Below are 14,132 nucleotides of genomic sequence, written 5' to 3' on the forward strand. Positions count from 1 at the left end.
GCCACACATCTACCACTCCTCACGCACTTCACTCACGCACACACACACACACACACACACACACACACACACACACACACCACACACACACACACACACAACACACACAACACCATTGCATGAACGCACACCAACACACACACACACACACACACACAGACACACACACACACACACACACACACACACCACACCACACACACACAGCATCACCACACACACGACACACAAACACACACACACACATCCACACAATCAATTTCAGCCACACCACACAACAACCCGCACACACAACACCCACCATATAAAAGAGTGACGGCAAGTATGATACCTCTAGCCTTTGAGCTAATGAACTATGCTTAGGCCCAGCCCTCAGGGTCGGTATTCAACGTACCGGCCTGCATTCATCTTGATAGGCTGAGCGCCATGGCAACTTATTCTGCGCCAAGCAGAGGATTGGGCAATTAGAAAACTGTTTCTACAAGCTAAAAATTGGCCGTCAAATAAGTCACTGTAAACTTCATGTGTGGGGCTGTGCAAGGAAAAGAAGTGGTAGGTCAGGAGTATGCAAGATTTCAATTCAAAGATTCGAAGATTGCAAGTTAAGAGCAGGCAGAAAACAACTAAGGGAATGCCAAGGTACATTATGTGAAAGCGTAATACCACAGGGGCCAGTAAACCTGGGCAATATGATGAATGGCCAATAGCTGCCACCCAAACATAAGCCAGGACTATGGGTTATTTTTAATAAACAGTGGCAGAGATGATTTAGACCAACACAAATCACTTTTTTAAATAAAGAGGCAGGCATGACTGGGGTGAAAACTGTAGGAATGAGGCTAACTGGCAGGGTGTTCATTCTTGAACTCCTTGCTCCCATTTCTTACCGCGGCTTTTTAAAAGAAAGGTGTTTAAGATGGAACTGGGCCCGGATCAAATAAGGGCAGAATGGATTTGAGTCAGAAAGTATGAACAGGTCGCCAAAGAGGAAGTGGTGAGTGGAGAAACGGGGAAATGAAATGTAGCAGCTGCGGAGGCACGCATGAGCATGCCGGGTGATCATAATGATGACATTGCATGGGACACTTGACTGCAGTACTGAGTAAATACAACTGCCCAAAACAACAGAGGAGGAAAGGGAAGACACTTGAAATGTTTTTGAAAACATTCCCAGAAAAGGACAAGCTTATCATGAGGCCCCAACAAAAGCCAGAGAAAACTACATTGAGACGTAGGCATAGAAATCAGAAACAGTCCAGCCCGCAACAGGATCAAATGGTATCAATGTTTATGATATGCATGAAATATTCACCTTTATAACACACTTTGATTATGCTTAAACTTCATTTGTTAATATAGATTAAAAGCAGGTGTAATTAAATATATACACCCCCAGAAAAATCTTTTTGTAACTGGCCTGCAAACACATTCTAATTGTTAATGTTTTAATTGGGAAAGTTTATACGGATTAGCTCACTTTCCTGAAACCGGCTCAATTACACAATTACGCGGCCCACTTACTCATTACCTCGCGAAACTCACTATCACACATGCACGAGCAGCATCATTCTAGTCACATGCACACACACCAGGCTTCGAGTATGTACTTTTCTGCTACGGAAGGTATTGGCCTGGTGGCGAACAACACCAGCACACAACCCACACAGCGCACGCAAACAACACAGATTCTACCAAACCTTGCACGTTCGGGCAGCGGAGCACACACGACACAGATTGATTTCAGTTCACAAACCAAAAAAAAACCTAACATCTTACACGCGTCCCATCCCCCGCCCCTGCCTCAAATGCCTGGCATTGGACTGCCTTTAATTTATTTTATTCTCTCCTGAAGTAGTAGAGTAGCTCAGATATTGCGCACTTGAGTAAAGTACGAGTACGAGAAATGTAAGCGAATACAGCTATTACGAAGTAAAAGTCCTGCAATCAAAAATGTTACTCCAGGTAAAGAACAAAACTTTAATTATTAGCATCTAATAAAACTTAAACTACCAGAAGTAAAAGTACTCATCGTGCATATTGGTCCATTTCAGAATAATATATATTACATGTTTTGATTATAATTATTGATGCATTAAAGTGTTATCAAAGTTGGTAAAGGTGCAGCTAGTTTTAATTTATTTGTAGCTTGTGAATTTACTCCAGCTTGAACTAAAGTCTGATTGAAGTGTAGATTATATTTCACATCATTAATGGAAGTACATAGCATGAAATTAAAATACTCAACTAGTAAAGACATTTTAAATTGTACTTAAGTACAGTACTTCAGTAAATGTACTTAGTTACTTTACACCTCTGTTTATTTCTGTAAAGTAACATGGTGACATCTCTTCGTAACACTCAAGCTTCTATTGGCTAGCGCTCCAACACATTGTACGTGATAGGCTAAGTGTTTTACCAATCATAAAAGAGCCGGCCAGCTAACCAATCAGAGCAGACTGGGCTCTGGTTTCAGACAGAGGGTGAAAAGAGGTGCTTCAGCACAGGCAGTATGAGAAAAATAAAGACCTTTTTGAACATTAAAGCATGGAAACATGTCACAGATGAGGCACAAAATACAAATATGAAACCTGAAAATTGGCATAATTGAATCCCTTCAAAGACTGTGAAAAGTAGTTTATTTAAATGTTTTCCCCTCCTGTCTGTACTTGCTTCACATTTGACTATTTTAGAGCAGCTTTGCCCGCTCTGGAGCAGGAGTACCGCTTCTGGATGCAGAACCGCTCTGTGGCTGTGACGCTGAACGGGGCTGAGCATGTACTGAACCGGTATCATGTGCAAGTGGGCTCCCCCAGGTACACCGGAGTAAATAATGAACAATTGTAAGATGTCTTTGGTATGCAGAGTTGGCCTTCACTTCGATTAACTTTTGTTTTTGTTTTCTTTCAAGGCCTGAATCGTACACAGATGATCTGGAATTAGCTGAAGGACTTACTGAAGGTAAAGGCTTTATTGCCGTTCATATTCTGCTGATTGAATGAATCTTTTCGAGAAGGGCTATGGTCTTGGTTTTATTCCATGAGAGATGAACTAAAGGGTATTGCTGAAGGGTGTATTTAAGCAATAGCTCACGACAGGCCGTGGTATATTCTCATTATATCACAGCTAAGGGGCGTGGTTTGGCCCGACGCGAAGCTACCTTGTGATTCTCAGGTTGCTATTACGTTGTAGTTCGTGTTTTCAGCTCATGAAAGTACATTTTGACATTTTGCTCCCCTAAAAATATTTTGTTTTTGTTCTACCCTCTTTTTGTCACGAATTCTAAAAAACAAGTTGGCATTGGAAAAAATGCCTGAACTAAAATAACAAAACCCAATGCTGTGTCGGTGACTTTGTATGTGACTATGTCGATTGAGATAAACTTAACGTCATTTCGATCTCTCTGTCTGTAAACACAAACTGAGTAAGATTGACATTAAAGTTGACTTTGACTTACAGAGAGATCGAAATGACGTTAAGTTTATCTCAATCGACATAGTCACATANATACTCACACTATAAAAACGGTAATCCCAGTAACCACTTCACTAGAACATGCATGATCTTTTGACATCATCTCGCGTTGAGCAAAACTTTTACCTTTAAACAATTATAGGCTATTATTTCAACTAACAAAAGAATATAAGAAGAAGACCAAGGGTCCGAGGTAGGTAGTGGCAAGAGACAAGCCGACCCCAGGACGCAAGCGCACGCCACTTAGTTACGAAATAAAAAAACCCATGTTTAATGTTTATTTCAGTTACCATATACCATACTGTACTTCAACACGAAAGTAAGACCTCAGTTATCCTAATGTAAGTAAGACGGACGTTGACGTTTTACTAACACCCCTGACGTGGTCTGTAGGTACATCGACCGGGGGGTCATTCTACTTCTGGTCCGTTCCGACACGTGTACGCATCAGTCTGTCATGTCGACCGACGCCAATCTCACTGTACTTTCTTAAACACTACCTCTATAACCATTAATTACCCTCTTTTTACTGACTGGCCTACGTCTTTTGAAAAAAATAAATCCTTGTCACTAGTCCACCTTCGTAAATAGTAAATGTATACACAGTGTGAGATTTTCCGTTTGTGGGTGTGACAAACGGTTGTGTGGACAAATTCTCGAGACAGAGTCAACTGTCGAGGTGACAGGCCAGGAGAAGCATGGGCGTTCGGGCGGAAAGACTCCTGCGCGTATCCTACACCTACCTTCAGGGTGGTATGGTCGTGTCGTGGTTTTTAACGACCGAAGTTCGGAATGGGTAGCGGGAAAACATTGACGGTGACTCCGTAAACAGGCGACCGATGCCCCGACAGCTACCGTCCGAACGACTCCAGAGCGGAGGCAGGCGTAACTCCGTCCTTACCGGAGCCGGTGCGCTGGTGCAGCAGGTGGTCAGGCGCTGGCATATTTTACCGGGTGACGTTCAACTCGCACCGAGCCAGTCCACTACTGTTTTGGTCGGGTCGGTGCACCGGGGAGTCACGTCTCGGACTTGGTCAGATGAGGAGCTTCAACCGCTACACACCGGTCACCCAACATGCAGAGAGACCGACGGTAACCAGCGACTGCTGTGGCCATCGTGATAGAATACTGTGTCGCCCGGTCTCCGGTGAGGATGGGACGCGTGATGTTTGAAGTGCACCTCTGTGACTAGAAAGGTTGTTCCGTTTATACGGTTATCGCGGTCCCGCGTATACATGTAGGGTGCGACGTTTTGGTGTCGTTCGCCGAGACGTAGCCGCGGTAGGAAGGAGTACAGTCTGGATATGGTTTTATTTATTGTGCTGGACAAAACAATTGTTGTTCGGAATCGGCATGACTAACTTTTCTCGTCTTTATGTTCTACCAGGGTCTAGACCCCACGCCCCTCCGCATAAGGTAAAAAGGTATCAGAAGCAGCGGACGAACCTACAGCAAGCACGAAATCAAAAGACAGACCTTAAAAACATATAAAAAAACAAATAACCCCCCCCCCCAATGGTGACGCGTAACAGCATAAAACGATTTGCCCATAATGTAAAAAAAAAACATTTTTGTAAAAACTAGTTGGTGGGCTCGGACTTTAAGCGTCCACTAAGAGCTTAATGTGTCTCGTCTGGGGGGTGCATTGTGCCTTTGATGTATATAATAATATACCATAACCAAATACTATTACGTACAGTGGAAATCAGGTTGCCAGAGCAGGTCAGTGTGCACTGTTCCTCAGGGTCTCAGCAGTTACAGGTGAGGTAAAGAAATAAAAGAGAAAAAGGTCAGTAACAACACTTTAAAGTAACAACACTGAATAATTATCTCTTTTAATAATTTTCTCTCAGTAATCACTCAACTACTGTCTTTCCAACAAACAGATTGACTCACCCTCACTGTCATCACAATGACACACGTCCAGAAGAATGTCATGCAAAGCTCCCTGCCTGCCTGCCTTCCTTCGACTCTCCCTGAACTGCTTCCTTAGCACCCGGTGGAGGGCGCAGTAGGCTACTCTTCAAATGTTTCATGAAATACTTACCATGATGACTACTCTTACTGTTTAACATTTTGGTGTACTTCATGTAATAAAATAATAACTTCATGGTAAGGCTACTAAAAATTACAAGGCTAAGTAATGTAATGCTAACTAACGTGCTCGCTACTCGTCGCTACTAGCTAGGTAGCTAACTTGACTATGTTCCATGCACAACATGTATATTACCTATGATATTACCTGATATGTCTGATCCAGCGACTCCTGGTCCTTTCATAAGACGGGAAGCGATAGAACGAGCAAGTGGTATGATCACTTTTGTGATTACAACATGGTACAAAGCACACAGGCATGTTGTAAAAGTGAATTTATTGGAGCAATCTCTTATATTTATTGGAGGGAATAAATCAGTTATGAAATCTTCTTCTTCGCTTTAATTACGAGTCGCAACCACTTGGAGCATTATCGCCTGTGACATCACATGCGCGACCCAGAATGGGATTTGGGATTTGTAGTCGCGCCTTTTTCATAGTCTTATATTTCAACAGTTTTACGACAAAATGTGACTTTTTTGACATGGAAATGATTGTTTAAGATTGAAAAACATCATAAGTGTAGTTCGTGGCACAATTCAAACGGGATCAAAAGATACGTTTTCTCTCTCCATTGAATTCAATGTATAATTTTTCGCTTCCGGGGTCCCATGGACCGAAAGTAGATGGGCGTGACTTCGCCAGCACATTGTACGTGATAGGCTAAGGGGTGTGACATCTCTCAGCAGTTGACCAATCACAGAAGAGACGCCCAGCTAACCAATCAGAGCAGACTGGGCTCTGGTTTCAGACAGAGGGTGAAAAGAGGTGCTGCAATACAGGCAGTAAGAAAAAAATAAAGACTTGTTTGAACATTAAAGCATGGACACATGTCACAGGGGCACTAAATACAAATACCAACCTGAAAAGCAGAATATGGTCCCTTTAATAACTGAAAAAGCCTCTTTAGCAAATAGCAGCTACTTATTAACACATCTTAATGTAATCTCTGTGATCTCTTAAGTACATTTCCCACAAAGCCTCGTAAATCTAAAATGTGATGCCCTTTCTGAAGAATAAATTGTGTGTGTGTAATCTAGTTTGTATGCAGCAGCAGTTACTGGATGACTGTTGAGGACAAGACACCCTGACCTTTACTTCCTCAACAACATGTAATGCACTTGTCACTGCTGCTCTACAATTCATGGACCGCCCATGGAACTCGCTGCTCAGAATGACATCCTCAGATTTGTGTAATTAAAAACAGGCACATACAAACATATTGTAGCTTCACCTCGACGTCACTTAACTGCCGGACAACTTATGCCACCCTTTACAGCTCCATCTCATTAACTGAACACAACACATTTCTGCTAAAACGTTATGGTAATGTGCAAGTTATCAAAAGGAGCAGGTTCTACTTGAGTTACTGCTGTCAGCGAGGGCTGAACACATAATGACTGCTGCCTGCTGCTTAAACCTCTATAAAAACAGCATTATACACACGGCTGCTACTGTGTGGGTGTAACAGTTATGCATGGAGATACAAAATATAAGATGATAGGGCTTGTAGATGGAGAACTGAAATAGCACATTACTAGAGTGTGATATTTGGGGTTGCACGGACCACTGCACCTATTGGCCTTTTGCCCATTTAAGTTGCACAGTCAATCTGTTGTGTGCACTCATGCTAAAGAGTGAGATGCAGTGAAATCCCTGCTTAGGCCTCATATCTTCACAGCCAAGGGGGATACATTTTCTTCTTTAAGAAGCACATTTCTCATTACTTTTTTTGGAAAACCATTTGAATATCTATATGGACTTAATGTCATGCTTGACCTGCATTTCCCTATTGATGTAAGCAGAAATGCCAAAGACAGAATGATTTGCAGGGAACAATCAGGGATGGCATTAATGTTGACTTTTCTTTGTTTCTTATTTCAGTGCGTAGGTTTCAGTGCGTATAGGATTCAGTGGGATCCAGCGATGAGAGTGAAGATTGCAACCAACTAGCCTTCAGGTGACGTTAAAGTGAGAAAGGCTCATATTAGAGCCAGAGTTTGGTTTGTCCCTTCTGGGCTACTGTAGAAATGTGACTGTGTTGAAGAGGGCCGGCTCTCTATGTAGATATTAAGTGCTATTCTAAGCTAAAGATAATACAATGACTAAGTTCCAGGTGATTATACACATATAAACAGTTGTAAATATGTTGTTCTTTTAAATTCTTTCTTGTCCCTTGAATAAACTATGTTACAATAAAATATTTTCAGTTTCTTCATAACATTTCCAAATCTTTGACATTTGAGCTTTGTCTTGAGGACCGGAGTTTAAGGAGAAATAATACGATTACCCACAATGCTCAAGTATACTCTTTCAATGTGGAAATGGGCAGACCAAACATCCTACTGCATGCCAGAGGAAATATATGTTTTATTGTGGTCAGAAGTGTTGTGTTTTGCATCAAACTATCATAAGAAAAACATGCTTCATTTTATGCAATGATGTATTGAGTGTTGTCTAATAAGCTCTTGGTCGAGGGGTGCGTAGGAAGATACAATCCTGCCAAAGACAGTTATGAATTTGTACACACTGCCAACACTAGATTATCAGCATTGTAATCAGGAAATGCTTGGTTGATTTGTAAACATGTATTAAAAGTGTCTAAAGGAATCCAACATAATAAAGACTGCATCAATTTTTTCACTCTGCATTTTATTGCTCACATGATCTTGTTCACATTCCAACTCTAGTTTGCATGCAAATAAAAAGGCATCAGAGTGAGTTAAGCTGCAGCACAGCAATAAAGTTTATAATTGAATTAGGTGAATAACATTTGGTAATGTCAGTTCAATATCTGGGACGAATTAATGTTGTAATCCGAGCAGCAGCGAGCAGTAACAGCCTGCCGGAGAGAGTCCAGAAGTGCCGACATGATCTGCATCTTCTGATGTTTCCAGGGATCATTTACCTCAGAGGATAAATACTAAAATATTCATCAAAGGAATTCTTAGTTTATGAAAAATCTTATCCAGTTTCCTCCTGATTATATGATTTAGCAAAAATATAAAATCTTGTTAAAATAAAATATTCACAATTTAGTCTTTTTTTTTTTATGCGTGTGTTTGAAGTTGTCAGTACACAGGAGTGATGTAGTGCAGTGAAATCAGAAATAATTCAAAGAGTATTCAGAGAGCAAAGAGCTTTGCAACGGCCAACCTGCTCCAAATTGTAATGGTTGATCTTTGGTTGATCATGCCAAACCATTACACTGGGTTTTATAGAATTCAGGGCCGGTAGATTTTCTGTAATCCTGCTGACAAGCAAAGCGAAACGGAAAACATAACCTCCTTGTCGAGGGTAATAAAATCCAACCTCCAGTCAGGTTTTTTTTTTTGTCACCTCTGATTCACTGGAGCATGACAGTGGCTGAGGTGACCAGCAGCAGCAGGAGGCCAGACAACACTCGGCTGCCTCCTGAGGTGAGAGTGGCTCCGTACTGGTCCAGGAGCTGCAGGGCCACGCCATTGGTCCAACCGAAACCAAGCTACACACACAGCAACACAGTGAAGCATGAGCAACACATTCATTTTATATTTAGACACTTAAAAATAAAACAAATGTTCAATTTGTCTGAAGGAAATGCTAATACAAAATGTAAAGTAGAAAACAACACCCAACAGAGTAGAAGATTGCACAGAAAGAAGATGATAATGACAAAGAAGTGAGGAGTATACGTGTACATGAGCATGCAAATGTAGAAAGAATTAGCAGGGCTCTGCATGAAATGAGACAGACTATAAGCACATTAGTTCTACACCCTCAGCACATGAAAGAAAATACCTGAACTTCATATTCGCCTCCACCACCAGGTTTGCCGTCGCCATTCACATCATACTGTGTTGGAAGGAAGGAAACACATTCAGAGCCAGCTGTGTTATCACTGTGCTACATATCCGCTGACATGCTGTGACACATTTGGAAAAATCCGCCACATTTTACGTGGATGTACAATCAGGCTTGATGGATATTTCAATTGAAGCAATAGATTCCTAAGTGAGTGGTATTTTAACAGGGAAAGCTGGATTCTATGTCTAAAATCTGTTGTTTTATGCTGCATCCAGCAGTCATGTGACATTACAGTGACATAGTTGAAAAAAGGGGAAAAACTACACTCAGCTTTGTTTTCTAGGCAGGGGGCATGCTGTGGAAGCAGTTGAAAAATATAACACATTTTTCCATTGTATTGCAAACACTTACACAACTGAAAGGTTAGGCCAAAAAAGAGTGCAGAGGTATTTATTCGCCGAATAATTGCAGCGTAGAAAGCCCGAAGGTGCGGCTGCAGTTAGGAGGAAATGTCTGGCAGGGAGCCTCCTGTACCTGAGGTGCTGAGAGAGAACTTTGAATTGTGGAGCATTTGCTCAAATTGCGCTCCAAATGCTAAAGAACAAAATCATTCTGCTTCAATGGATGTCAGCTTGGACTGTTTTTGTTGGATGCTGTCGCCTACGGAGTGTTTTGCTTCGAGTGAAAGTTTGACTTCTCACTTGGACAGAGATGTGCTCCTGAATATAAACTGCAAAAAAAAAAACACCAGCAGGGTCGAGAGAGCATATAAGTATGATGTACGTCGCCTATTGTGAGCAAGTATTTTTTGTTGACGCTTAGCAAAATGCTAAGTGAATTTAAGTTGGCCTTTTATTGTGAAAATGGTATGAGCGAAGCTGTAAAAAAGTTGTTGCCAGCTTGGTTCACACTAGTTAGAATTACTCCCATGTTTTTTTCTTATTATATTTCCTGTCAACATAGCACTTACCGAGGATATTCATTTATAAGACTCACCTTTTCAAACATGGCTTCATACTTCATGTATGCAAGCCAGTTTGTCTTGATCCAACGCTGGGCTAAATCAAATGCTAGCTGTTTAGCATCCTCTGAAGGCAGTTTGGATAAACCTGGAAATACAAGAACGTTTCCATCATAACAGACCCAAATAGCTAACTCTCAGCATCAAGGTTATTCTTCTGGTCATGGCCCTTTTGGCTGGGATTGCATGGTAAACATTTCTGCCTGAGTTTCATAAAAAGATCTACAGGACAGTCATTCTGTTACAGATTTAAGCAACTAAGACGTTTTTAGCGACAGAACTCAAGCTACTCTCTGATCATGTGTCACACAGACAAGACCAAACTTTGGGATTTGAGCCTTTGCAGACCATTTACATGTACACACAAAAATATAACACTACAGGAAAGGGAGAACCTATACAAAAATGTATGAGGGCTCCTTTAACATTTCTAGAAAATAGGCTTTTTTTTCCAAGTGTTCAATGAGAGGGGAAAATGCATAAACCATGTTTGTTAGACTTCAAGAACACAAACAATGCATCTAGGCAACACTCACAAAATGATAACTTTGGATTGATTAGATGTTTAAGGGAGTGGAGGTAAGCAGCCTCAAATTAGACCTTAAACCGCTGTGCTTCTTTAGAAATGATTCTTAGAATAAAAACGGAAGGAACAATTGGATAAGATGTATTACACATTTCAAGAAGGTTAGCAGCAAATCAATTAACTGCTACCTACCCTCAATGAGCATGTGTTGCAAAGGAGGCCATGCGTTGGGATAGTCCCACTGCTGCCCAGACTCTCTCAGGGACGTCGGAACTCCATTGGGGAACTGGAGAGCACCGCTGCTCTGTACACACATTGAGAAAAACAGCAACCATGAGAGCATGCACAGATTAAACCAGTGCAGTGTGTGCCATCTGCTGGAGGACATGAGCAGTTTATAAGGCATTTGTAATGTCCTACGAGGTGGGCTTCTTAGCAGTCAGGATTCATGGCTGAAAAAACTCAAATGGAAATAAAAAAACAACAAATGTACATAAGTAATTCAGAAAAGAATATTAGGAAATATGAAATCACATTTATTGTTCTTTGAGGGAAAGGATCATACCACCATCTTACCATAGAAAAATTATGTTTGCAGTTTGATATGGGCTTATGTATAGTATGTATGGGTTAAAGGGTTGTTTCCCACAAATGGCATATATACATACTTATAATAGATTTTGGAAAACATTTCTACTTTTTGCATGGAAAAGGAAGACATTATTATTTGGTTTGCATGTACCAAATCTCATATTACCTGATATTAAGTCTACATTAAAACACATCACATGCAGACAGGACACATTCAAATACATTTAAATGAAAACACAATGAAGCTACATCAAAAAGGAGACTTGAATTTGAAAGAATTTTGCCTGTATAGTCCTTAAAGTCCTTGAATTTGATGTTTAAAAAGGTGTGAGAACACTTTGATGTAATTATACAGGACTTCTTATATTCAAGGGTTTTAAGTTTCTAATGTCCTGCACCCTTGTGTATTTAAATAGGGAGGACACAACGAGAAGCACCTTTCAATATAATAAGTCCATTACACACCATCTTTAATTATAACCTCAGTAAAAACTCAATTACAGCTGCACCTAATAAAGTGGTCCCATAATGTATTTTCCTACTAACACCAATTGGTATTTAGTCACAGTTTTGAATGCATTTGTCAAGATCCTGGATGATGAACCAATGCAAGGGTAGGATGGGAAAGGGTTGCGATGAAGACAACAAGGGAATTGTTCCTGATAAGTCAAAGTCAACTTTAATGTCAATCTTACTCAGTTTGTGTTTACAGACAGAGAGATCGAAATGACGTTAAGTTTATCTCAATCGACATAGTCACATACAAAGTTACCGACACAGCGTTGGGTTTTGTTATTTTAGTTCAGGCATTTTTTCCTATGCCAACTTGGTTTTTAGAATTCATGACAAAAAGAGGGTAGAACAAAAACAAAATATTTTTAGGGGAGCAAAATGTCAAAATGTACTTTCATGAGCTGAAAACACGAACTACAACGTAATAGCAACCTGAGAATCACAAGGTAGCCACAAGCTAAAATTACCATTCTGCTTTACACTTATCTTGTTTTCTAAATGGGACCATCATTTACAAAATGAACATCGACTTGAAACCAGTGCTTTAGACCATAAACTTCGTCAGGAAAATGTTTACCGAGGTGAGAGAGAAGTGGATTATTTTCTCAATGACTTCTATACGATCTGACTTTTTTCGGAACCAGTAGAGACTCCCCCTGCTGGCTATTGGCTTTACTTTTCCAAAGTGGATGTTGACGCTATGGTGACAGCAAATATTTCAGAGACAAATTTCTCTAAATGAGTTTGAATGAAATTAAACATACAAATACAGTGGGCCATAGCTGCTATAGATACCATATGAGATAAGTTGGGAAAAAAGTGCATCTTTTGTCATTTGGATGAAACAACCCTTCAGATAAACACTTGGCCAATAACATTATTGATTGTTTATAATATATTTGTGAATATATTTGCGACCACAATGAAGACAAGAATTACTTCCAACCTTTAGATACTGTACTGCCTTCTCTCCCATCTCAGGCCCAGAATAGCATTGGGCCCAAACAGGTGCCAGGTTGGATGGGTAAAACTCAAAGTGTTTGGAGTGTGTCACCAGGTTGAAGTCAAACCAGGCTCCTCTCTCAGCATCCCAAAGCAAAGACTCTATGGCCTCCAGTCTGCGGGCGGCTGCCTGGTCATACTGTGCGGCTGAGTCACCATAACCTGTCAGGAAACAGCACATCATTACGTAACAGCAGTTTGGGGCTAAAATAATTATGCAGGCAAAGAAAAGTTAGTGCCAAGGTCAAATGATGCTCAAGTACTTACCCAGTATCCTGTGAAATGAAGCAAGAGTCTTCTCAGTGAGGCACAGCAGGGCATTAAGGTCAGTTGGCAGGATTTGGCTGGTTCTGGTGTCCCCCAGGGTGCCGTTGTTGTGCCCATCACGATCTACATACCAGCGGGATGTGAAGTCCCAACCAGACTCTGCACCCGCTTTCAGTTCCATCCACAGCTGCTCCTTGCGGTCTGAAGGTAAGAAGAAAAACAGTAGAGCCACAACAAATCAGCATCCACAGTGTTGTACTTATTCTGTGTGTCATGTTTGTTAACTGGATGTGGAAAACGCTAAATATGCAGCCTCTGAAAAACATGTTTGTTTCAGTTTTGTTTGTTTCAGACTATTTGTTATTATTAAATATATTCTTACATAAAAGGAAAACATTTTCAGGAATCTGTGCACTGCAAACACATTTCGGATTTGTTTTTCTTTAGCATCTTGCAAAACAACCGAGTCTTACCCCTTCGAACAGCTTCTCTTAAAATAATGGTTAAGAGTCAATGTGAAATAATGAATGTTTATTCATTAAAACATGGTACTGACTCATTTTCCGAGTGGATATGTTTGGCAAGAATTATCCTTGAATAATTGTTCTGTTGGAGAGAGCTTATAATTAAGCAATCATAAACGAGAGGACGTTCTTGAACGTCATTATTGGTACGACAGTACTGCGGCAGGACCGAGGCGCTTGCGCCGAGTTCCGTACGCCTGTACTGCAGCCTTTCAATATAATGAAGTCCATTACACACCATCTTTAATTATAACCTCAGTAAAAACTCAATTACAGCTGCACCTAATAAAGTGGTCCCATAATGTATTTTCCTACTAACACCAATTGGTATCTAGTC

General features: G+C 40.7%; 2 protein-coding genes across 2 annotated transcripts in view; one reads left to right on the plus strand and one right to left on the minus strand.

The window, feature by feature from the left end:
* Positions 1-4,644, plus strand: part of treh (trehalase (brush-border membrane glycoprotein)) — a 6,736-nt gene extending 2,092 nt beyond the window's left edge. The window contains exons 7-9 of the mRNA XM_010772743.1: positions 2,691-2,813; positions 2,909-2,958; positions 4,304-4,644. Coding sequence (XP_010771045.1) covers positions 2,691-2,813; positions 2,909-2,958; positions 4,304-4,644 — 514 coding nt within the window. The remainder of the gene's footprint in view (positions 1-2,690; positions 2,814-2,908; positions 2,959-4,303) is intronic.
* A 3,967-nt stretch (positions 4,645-8,611) lies between these two features.
* The window catches only part of LOC104946853 (trehalase-like), a 6,765-nt gene continuing 1,244 nt past the window's right edge, over positions 8,612-14,132 (minus strand). The window contains exons 2-8 of the mRNA XM_010772744.1: positions 13,403-13,472; positions 13,272-13,279; positions 12,949-13,166; positions 11,091-11,202; positions 10,348-10,460; positions 9,346-9,399; positions 8,612-9,049 (exon numbers count right to left, since the gene is read on the minus strand). Of these exons, the coding sequence (XP_010771046.1) occupies positions 8,912-9,049; positions 9,346-9,399; positions 10,348-10,460; positions 11,091-11,202; positions 12,949-13,166; positions 13,272-13,279; positions 13,403-13,472 (713 nt within the window). The 3' untranslated portion in view covers positions 8,612-8,911. The remainder of the gene's footprint in view (positions 9,050-9,345; positions 9,400-10,347; positions 10,461-11,090; positions 11,203-12,948; positions 13,167-13,271; positions 13,280-13,402; positions 13,473-14,132) is intronic.

This window comes from Notothenia coriiceps, unplaced genomic scaffold (genome assembly GCF_000735185.1).
Source record: "Notothenia coriiceps isolate Sejong01 unplaced genomic scaffold, NC01 NC01_scaffold00011601, whole genome shotgun sequence".
Classification (NCBI taxonomy): Eukaryota; Metazoa; Chordata; class Actinopteri; order Perciformes; family Nototheniidae; genus Notothenia; species Notothenia coriiceps.